This window comes from Geospiza fortis, unplaced genomic scaffold (assembly GCF_000277835.1).
Source record: "Geospiza fortis unplaced genomic scaffold, GeoFor_1.0 scaffold192, whole genome shotgun sequence".
NCBI lineage: Eukaryota > Metazoa > Chordata > Aves > Passeriformes > Thraupidae > Geospiza > Geospiza fortis.
This window is the reverse complement of record NW_005054315.1, coordinates 3,968,589-3,978,681: the sequence shown is the minus strand read 5'-3', so window position 1 is coordinate 3,978,681 and position 10,093 is coordinate 3,968,589. Positions and strand designations below refer to the sequence as shown.

Genomic DNA, 10,093 nt, shown 5'->3' with positions numbered 1-10,093 from the left:
CTAAAATGTTTATGTCTGGCATCACACTAACCAAGTCCTACAGAGGACTGGGGTTATTCATGGCTGCTAGCATGTGAAGAGGAGGCAAAACCAAAATAAAATAGATGTAGGAAGGAAGAAAGATGAGAAATACACATGGGGAAAGAAGGAAAAGTGACTGTGGCTGAACTGTAGAGGGTTGCAGAGGCTGCATGAGAGTGCATGGTAAGATGATATACAAGGGCAGGTAGAGGTAAGACAAGGGAGAATGGTTTAAAAAAAAAACAGGGAAGATTTAGATATTAGGAAGAAATTCCTCACTGTGAGGGTGGTGAGACACTGGAACAGATGGCCCATAGAAGTTGTGGATGCCCCATTAGTGGAAGTGTTCAAGGCCAGATTGGATGAGGCTCTGAGCAGCCTGGTCCAGTGGAAGGTGTCCTAGCCCATGGCAGGGGAGTTGGAACCAGATGATCTTGAAGGTCCCTTCCAAAACAAACCATTCTGTGATTCTACGACAGTGAGATGTGCAAAGGGTGAGCCAAGCAGAAGATTCAGTAAATCTAATGGGAAAAATGCATTGCCAGACCAACAGTATATATGAGCAGGGATGTAACTCAGTGATCAGTTTTGATAACACAGCAAAAAGCTAATGGACATATTCAAAGAAAAAGAAACTGAAATAATACCAACACTAATGAACAACTCCTGACATACTTTGTGCTGGCATCAGGACTTCAGTTGCAGAGGAACTGGATTTCTCAGCATACAAGCTCCTTGTGTTACTTCTTCAGGCCCTACCAGTTAGAAGGACGACCAACCAAGAATTTCTCAGAGGCCACAGAATGCACACAGGTACTTACTTCTCACAGTTGTACAGATCACAGCAATAGCACGTGTTACTCTTCACTTTGAGCTGGCACCTGCTATTTAAGGTATGACATGTAACCTGCCAAAAAAGCAGAAACTTACTTTAATGCTCAATGTTTCAGTGTTGTGTGAATCATCCTGCTGTACTGACCACAAAAAAAAAAAAAACCAAAAAACCAGCTACTACAACATTGTCAAGTTGTATTACCTGTTGTGCAGAAGGATCCTGAGATTCCAAAATTCATGACTGGAAGCCAGAAGGCCGCCCCTGAGCTCACAGGAGGCCTGAGTCTGAGGGCATTTGCACTACGGAGCCCAGAGCTCCCAGGACCAGCTTGCAGCCAGGGCTGCCAGAGTTTTCATGAGTTTTTGCTGCACAGCCTGGTGCTTTTCTGCTGAGACCCAGAGTGTGCAGCTCAGATCTCTACAGCTGTGACAAGCTGACTGTGGGCCTGGAGAGATACACTACAGCAAACACTGAAGTGGAGAAGAGAACCAGTTGTTATAGTAGGAAAATAGCAAGGGAGCCAATTTATCTGACCAGCTTCCAATAAAGGGGAGCTCTCCCCTTTCAGTGAAACCCTCCTGAAGAAGGAAGTAATTATGAATAACAGCAAGAATAATCTTCAAACCCACAAACAGAATAATTCAGAAATTATCCAAGCACTCCAGCAAATAAGTACCATTTATTGCAGGTTCTCAAATTCAAAACTGAAAAGGTTTATTTATGTAAGGAGGAATTGCAGGGATGGACAGATGTTAGAATAATAAAGGCAGGCACACGTAAGCCACTCTCCATCCAGACACAAAATCATTTTAATGACTCCTTAAGTATGGTAAGCAATAATCACTTCTATTTGGCACTACAGACCAATTGAAATACTTTATATATAAGGTTTGGGTTTTTTTTTTCTCTGAGCGTTTTAGCTTATTTACTTTGAAATCCTGGAGAGCTGTCAGGTTTTAAAAGCCAGCAGTAAGAAAATACATTCTTTCTATAGCTTCTATTTGATAGGAAAAAAAATCTCTGTAACCACTGAGAACTATTTTGTTCACAAAATGCAATTAAAATATATTATTGAATGTAAAACTCCTCATAATGAAAAAGTAGAAGGAGCATGCTTAGGAATACATGCCTGCTTTTGACAAGTTTATCAGACTCAGGCTAAGGTCTGGCTTAGCCACAAATGTTTTACTCTATGCAATAGTGTCCACAAGAAATGTTAAACTAGATGTTTCTCACTTCCTAGGTCCTGGACCTGTGTATCCTCTTAGTAAGAAAATTGTCACTGTTGATAAGTCTGTACTCCTCACACGCTTGTTCCGAGCAAAAAGGAAAGCCTTAAACATGCACACTCAGCAACAGAGCAAGTTCATCTCACAACTTGCTACACTTGTCCTTAGCAGGATTTGATTAAGCAGTGGAAGATGGGCGACAAAATTAATGTTAGGAGGAGATTAAAATGATTCCTTGGGATTTCCTTGCTGCTCAGGACAAGGCTGTACCTGTGGTTAGTGTCTCATACAAACCAGCTCTCCTATCCTAAAATGGTAGGTAATAAAAGGACAGTCTCAGTCTAGGTTGCAATCTGGAAATGAAGCTCACAGTTTGATACAGGCACATCCCACTTGTCACAAGGACATCACACCCTGAGACAGGACCTTGTTTCATCACCATTGCTCTATTGTGTCTGAACTTACAAGGGAGTAAGGGCTAAGGGCTACCTAAGGGCTTTGTTGGGCTGATGTCACATTCAGCTGCAGCTGTCAGCCTGAGCTGCAGTTGACTGCAGAAGAGGAGCGCTTACTGTCACTGACCACATCAGCTTCATCAAGGCAGTGACTGAACCATCCCACATGGCTACTTATCAAAGCAGGTTGAAAACCAATCCTGGAGCACAGTGTGCTACCTCAGCCATTTTATGGGATGCCCTATACTTTTGCATTCAGTGGATCTTCAGACTTTGATTTTGACCTCCTCTATGCAGTGACAATGACCCAGGATCTGCAGAGTTAAAACACCCTTTCCCCCTTACACACACATGATTGGGATAGGAGGGCTTTATAAGATGGAATGGGCTGCTAAAAAGTGGTTTGTTCTGATGCATGGTTTGGGGACTACTTCTGATAGGAAATAAAAGTAGTTTTTCTCCCTCCAAGTATTAATAAAGCCAGTCTGCCTGTTTTAATGGAGAAGGCTAGAAGTACAAAACAGGGAGATCAGCATGACCTTAAACATGTTTTTGGCTGCTTCTACACTATGAGACACATATTATTGGCCAAGGAAGTTACTGTAGTTATCTATTTTTATCACTGCATTTTAAAAACATGCATAGAACAAGACGCTCCTTTTTAGGAGAATAGCGAATAAACCAAAATAAACAAATTAGTGTGTGGTGTGAGCAAGGGTGGTGGAAACAGGCCGTTAGTGGGTGTTCTGCATGTCAAGACCTATTATTTCATTTCAGTGACCAGACACACAGCTTTTTCATGTCCTGGACATTTGTGATTTATTATCTCCTCAGCACTAATTGAAGATATGTTCTCCTGCCATGATAATTGCCAGTAAATCAAATTCTTTCTGTTTTGAGCAAAGAGAACTGAAACAGGCAGACCAAATGAGCTAGAGATCACTTACAGGTGAGAGATGTCAATCAAAAGGAAACTTGCAGTCAGCAAACAATCTGCTTTCCTAGTTAAGTGTTTGCCTGGCAAGCAGAGCATGCCCCCTGCTCACTACCTGGCAACCTTTAGAAAAGCAAAAGCCAAGTATAAATGCTATGAATTCTTAACTCTGAATTAGTATACACTGCTCTAAATCACTGAACAACCAGACAAGAATGTTATTAGAAACTACCTACACTTCTAAAAGATACGGGGTTTGGTTTTTTCCAAAATAGAGGATGGAGCTCTGGGTGGCCCAAGTTTAGACATTCCCAGAACCAGCAGAGCTGTGGAAAACCATGTGGCCAGAAGCCTGAGGCTGGGGTCACCTGCAAGGAATTGTGGTCAGTGGGATGCCAACCACATTCTCATTACAGGAATCAGAAGCATTTCTCAGGCCATGTCTGTGTCTGAGTGTGCGTGCACGCTTTAGAAGAGGAAGGAGTAAATCTTACAGGAAAGGGTGTTGTCACTCTTAAGAAGTTTGTCTGGGTCAGTCTTTTACATGAGATCAGTGAAATATTTTTGCTGTACATTTTCTGGAATCAACAGCAGGATGCCCTAGCAGCAAGATTTAAGGAGCTGCTTAACCTGCTAGTACACTTCACTAAGCTCTCTAGAAATATTAGTGGTACCATTCCCCATACACCTTTTCCTAGCCATGGCAGGAATGGTGATGAAGAACAACTGGCTTCTTGAAAGTTATACCACTGTTTAGCTGTTCGCCATTTCACTTTTCTATTCACTCCCACCAATTGACCACAATAATAAAATAGGAAAAGAAACTAACTCTGGACTTCTCAGGAAGTGAGCCATTTGGATATGGGCACTTTCCAGATCATGTTACTGTCACTGAGATAATAAAAACGCTGCATTCAAACTCCTGATGTTCTTGACCTGTGCTGGATAAATACAGAGATTTGAAGTCTTCTGGATGATACAAATGGATTAATTTAGATATTTCCTATTCCACTTGGAGTCTACAAAAGCCTTCTTAGAGGAAGATGCCAATGTGACAAACATATTCCAGACAGTTATTATACAGCACGGATGGACTAGGAATCATTCCAATCCCAGAGTAAAGTACTGGATACAAACACTGATGACTCAAAACCTCACTGACTGTAGTGATTTTAAATCATCAGAAGCTTGGACAAGCAGGGAGTCACTTCTGGGAGCAAAACAGTGGCATTTCTATCTACCCATGATCTACATGCATGAACATGCTCTCAAACATCTCCCTCACTCCTCTCCAGCACAGCAGAAATGAACACATCATGAGGTGAGTTTGTTTACCTCAGTCTGGTAGGCATCATATAGGAATCCTATTCCACTTGAATAAAACTGGCATCTTTTGTTATACAGAGGTCTGGGCTCCTGTAAAGAGAAAAACAGCCAAAAAAGTGATTGGTTTGGAGGAAGTGGAAGGCACTATGTCCATGTCCCTATGCGGATGTTTACAGATCTGTGGAGCTGAAGCAGTGCAGTCACTTGGGTAAAAGGCTCACACCCCCTGTGTTGGCTTTCTTTCCTGAATGGCTCTCCTCAGGGTTACATTTTCCATCCTCACTCCACCTCTAAGATATGTGAGTATCATCTATTTTTCTCTAAAAGACATCACCTCTGGCATTTAACCACTTGACGTCATTTAACCACACTCGACGTCAAATAGTACTGCTCTGACAATGGTCCAGTCATTCTTTTTTCTGGTGCAGTTTCCTACCTAAGAACCAAGATTTGTTTTGCAGGTTGTTTTCAAGATATTGGACTTTCTTTTTAAAGAACTTCAACAATGTCCATGGTGAGAACAAAGTAAAATAGATAATAGTTTGAGTATTTCACTTATAACACACACTTCAAACCCCAGAATTTAAGCAAAGAATAATTAAGAAATTAAGGCATAAAGAGAAAGCAATTTACATTGTTTGGTTTTGCCTTCTTTTCCATTTATGCAGTTGCAAAAGATGCATTCACTGCTCATATTTCATATTTTGCTTGTAACAGTTCCCACAAACTGATATAAAGGAAGAACACAATGAAATATCCTTGGCCAGAAGGAAAATGCGTGCTTCTGACCTTGGCAAACAGCCACTTTGAAGCCTGGAGGGTGCATACCTCAGTCAGTTTCAGGACTAGACCATATTTGTTTTGGGAGGATTTGACATCTTGAGTCCTCTGTGATCCAATGTCTATTCCAAAGCAGTCTTGGAATTACTTATGTTTGCAAAAAAAGCCAAAAAAACAAAAAAACAAAACAAAACAAAACAAAAAACAAAACAAAACAAAAAAAAAAAACCACCAACTTTTTCAACTTATCTAGTCCTGATCTGTGCCTTCAAAAGCATGAAGAGCTGGGAGCATTTGTCGATCTGTTGGAAGGTAGGAGGGCTCTGCAGAGGGACCTGGAATAGTTGGATGGATGGGCAGAGTCCAATAAGATGAAGTTTAATAAATCCAAGTGCCAAGTCCTGCATTTTGGCCACAATAACCCTCTACAGCGTTATAGGCTGGGGATGGTGTGGCTGGTCAGTGCCCAGGTGGAAAAGGACCTGGTGGTACTGACAGCTAGCTGAACATGAGCCAGCAGCGGCCTGGTGGCCAAGAAGGCCAATGGCATCCTGGCCTGTATCAGGAATAGAGTGGCCAGCAGGAGCAGGGAGGTCATTCTTCCCCTGTACTTGGCACTGGTGAGGCAGCACCTTGAGTGCTGTGTCCAGTTCTGGGCCCCTCAGTTTGGGAAGGACATTGAGACACTTGGGTGTGTCCAGAGGAGGCAACAAGGCTGGTGAGGGGCTTGGAACACAAACACTGTGAAGAACCACTGAGGGAGCTGGGGGTGTTTAGCCTGGAGAAAAGGAGACTCAGGGATAACCTTATCACTCTCTAGAACTGAAAGGTGGCTGTAGTCAGGTGGGGGTTGATCTCTTTTTCCAAGCAGCAGCTGACAGAACAGAGGACACAGCCTTAAGCTGCACCAAGGGAAATACAGGTTGGCTATTAGGAAAAAGATTTTATGGAAAGACTGATAAAGTACTGGAATTGTGTGTCCAGAGGTGCTGGAATCATGATCCCTGGATGTCTTTAAAAGAAGACTGGATGTGGCACTCGGTGCCATGGTCTGGTTGAGGTGTTAAGGCATGGGTTGGGCTTGGTGATCTTGAAGGTCTCTTCCAACCTAGTGATTCTGTGATTCTGTGATCCTGTGGAAGCACTCAAGTGCTCATTGCTCCTCAGTAAGTCAGTCAGACCAGATCCAAGACAGAAGATGCAAATCCACTATCTGCCATCCCCTCTTTCCATGCCAACTTACAAGCAAAGGACTATTTAAGTTGTTAGCAGAAATCTTCACTGATTAACTTACACTGCATTTTAAAGCTTTAAAATCCATCCAGGAATAACCCAGATTTTGCATAAAGATCTGCACTACTTCAGCTCACAAGCAGAGTATTCTCTGCTTGTTGGATAATGAAGTGTGAACTGTATAAATCTGCAGGTTAGCTTCCTTCATCCAAAAATATTTATTTATACTATACAAGTGTAAGGAAAAAAAGCTTCAGTAACTCTTCTTGTCTAGAGGAAGAGCAAATACCACACGAACAGCATGCCGTGTCTTGAACTAGGTCAACATTCTTCCACAGTCCTGGGAAAGCATTAGCCTTTAGCCATGACTTCCAGGGACAGATCTGGTTGGGAGGTCTAAGAGGATTGCAGGTCCTTTGCCAGAACAAGGAGCTGACAAGGAGAGGACCTCTGCTGGACTTCATAGTTACAAACAAGGAAAGATTGCTCAGGGATGTGAAGGTCAAGGGTAGCCTTGCCTCTAATGTTATGCTGGAATTCAGAATCTGGAGAGGATGGAGCAGGATTCCAACTCTGGATTTGAAGAAAGGAGACTTCGGCTTATTCAGTGATATGTTTGGAAGACATGGGATACAATCCTGGAAAGCAACGAGCCCCAGGAAAGTGGGTTGATATTCAAGGTTCATCTCCTCCAAATTGAGAAATAGTTAATCCCATCTAGCAGGAAATCAAGCAAAGGCAGCATGAGGCCTGTGTGGATAAATAAGGAGTTCCAGATGTAACTCGGACATGAAAAGAAGTCTACAAGAGCAGTGAAGGGGAAATCACCAGGGAAGAAAAGAGAAAAATTATATGAGTATGCATGGATGGGGTTAGGAAAGCCAAAACTCTCTTGGAATTCAGTCCAGCAAGGGTTGCAAAGGGCAGGAAAAAGGGCTTCTATTGGGTGTATTAGCAGCAAAAGAGAAATCAGGAAAATATGTGCACATTACTGAATGAGGCAGGCAACACGGTACAAAGACATGGTAAAGATCAAAGTATTCAGTGCCTTCTTTGCCTTGGTGGCGACCTGTGGAGTGGAGACCTGCAGGAAAATCTAGTACAAGAAAGAATTACCCTTGCTAAAAGGGGATCAGTTTAGAGAACATTTAAGCAGACTGGAGATACACCCTGTCTTCAAGGATGACAAGAAAGACAATCAAGGGAGCTACACACTGATGGGAAGGGATGGAGCAAATAATCTTGGAAACAATTTCCAAACATCTCAAGGACATGAAGGTGATTTGGAGTAGTCAGCATGGATTCACAAAGGGAGAGTCATGTCTAAATCACCTATTGACCTTCTACAAGGATATGACTGGCTTGGTGGATGAGTGGAGCTTCTTGCTCACCTGCTTCTGGATCTTTATCTTCACCAATCCCTCTGGCAGTCTCTCACTCTCACAAACAAGCTGATGAAATAAGGGCTAAATAACTGGAGAGTGAGCTGGACTGAAAGCTGGCAGAACTGCTGAGGTCGTAGTGCTGGGAGCAGTGACATGAAGTCCACCTGGAGGTGACTTAATAGTTGTCTACTCCAGGGGTTAATGCTAGGATAATACTGCATAGCATCTCAATTACTGAACTGGGTGATGGGTAGAGTGCAGCCTCTGCTAGCTGGCAGAAGATACAAAACTGGGATGAGTGGCTGAAACACCACAGGACAGTGTCATTACTCAGAGAGACCTGGGCTGGAGAAATGGCCCACAGGAACCTCAAGTTCAGTACAGGAAAATGTCAAATTCTGCACCTGGGGAGGAATAATCCCATGCACCAGAAAAGAGTGAGGCCTGACTGTCTGGAAAGCAGCTTTACAGAGGGTCCTGGTGGGCAGCAAGCTAAACATGAGCCAGCAATGTGTCCTTGTGGCACGAAAAGCCAGCAGTATTCATGACTGCATTACAAAGAGCACCACCAGCAGGCATGGGAAGGTGATCCTTCTTCTTAACACTGGTGAGACATTTGGAATACTGGGTAAAGTGCTGGGCTCTGCAGTATGAGAGACACCACAGACATGGTCTGTGAATTAACAGACTGGAATATCTGTCCCAAGAGAAGCAGAGCTGGGACTATCCAGCCTAGACAACAGAAGGTTCCCGTGTACCTTATCAATATGGATCAATACTTGATGGGGAAGTGAAGAAGATGGAGACACATTTCTCTCAGTAATGTCCAGAAAAATGACAAGATGCAGTGGGCACAAACTGAAATATGGGAAATTCCATTTAAACATAAGAAGTAACCTTTTTTATTCTATGGGTGATTAAATACTGTAACAGGTTTCCCAGAGTGGTTGTGGAGTCTCCATCCTTGCAGATACTCAAACTGGACACAATTCTGAGCCACCTGTGCTAGCTGACACTGCTCTAAGCACAGGTGGTTGGATTAGAAATCTCCAGAGGTGCTGCCCAGTCTCAGCAACTCTGATTTTGTGAAGAGGGTCAGAGTCTATGTCAGGCTATGAGCAGACTAACAAGTTCTCTCAAAGTCTCATAGGTTAGGAGTTCAGCATCTGGAAACAGATGCTCCCTGGCCTTACCTTCAGGGCATTCACATCTTACTGCAGGTTGCTGATGATTGACTCCACCACATCACCCCATGAGGCTGAGTCTCACCCTGAATGCTAAGATACTCCCCTCAGACACCTCTATATGTTCTTAAAGGCAGTGAAAGAGCTGTCTAATCTGCCTTCATCAAGTACAGGAAGATCCTCAGTTTTGGCCCTGATCTCTTGGCTTACACAGTTTTTCTACCTCTTACACTTTCTTCCTCTTAAAAAATAAATTTGTCCTTTTATTGGTTTGGTCTTCAATGGAGAAGACAAGCACACTTTTCATCCAAGTGTGCTTGTGACTGGAAGCAGAGCTGTTCTCTGAGGAAAGAGGTAATTGATTAATCCATACCAGCTATTATGGATTGATATTGCTGGGCAGCAAAGAGGTCAGAGCTGTGAATTGGAAGTGACCACAGTGAATACAGTTATTACATTTGCATGTACAATCATGGCAAACAAGTACCCTTCTTCATGCACCTAATTTTGAACAGCAAGCCGGCTGCACTAGTATAGCCAGTCTTCTGCATTCAGTCCATTCTCTAAATGCATCCCTACGTGCAATGAAATAAATGAGTGATGATCAAGAGTACAAAAATAACAAAGATTAGATAACATTGGCCTTGTCCAGACACCTACAGAATTTAACACCTAAAGCTTTTAAGTAAAGGTACACTGGGGATGCCAAAA

At 42.8% G+C, this 10,093-nt stretch overlaps 1 protein-coding gene across 1 annotated transcript in view; it reads right to left on the bottom strand.

Moving 5' to 3' along the window:
* Positions 1–10,093, bottom strand: part of TMEM255B (transmembrane protein 255B) — a 67,781-nt gene that overhangs the window by 12,133 nt on the left and 45,555 nt on the right. Inside the window, exons 5-6 of the mRNA XM_031056202.1 lie at positions 4,810–4,890; positions 843–928 (exon numbers count right to left, since the gene is read on the bottom strand). Coding sequence (XP_030912062.1) covers positions 843–928; positions 4,810–4,890 — 167 coding nt within the window. The remainder of the gene's footprint in view (positions 1–842; positions 929–4,809; positions 4,891–10,093) is intronic.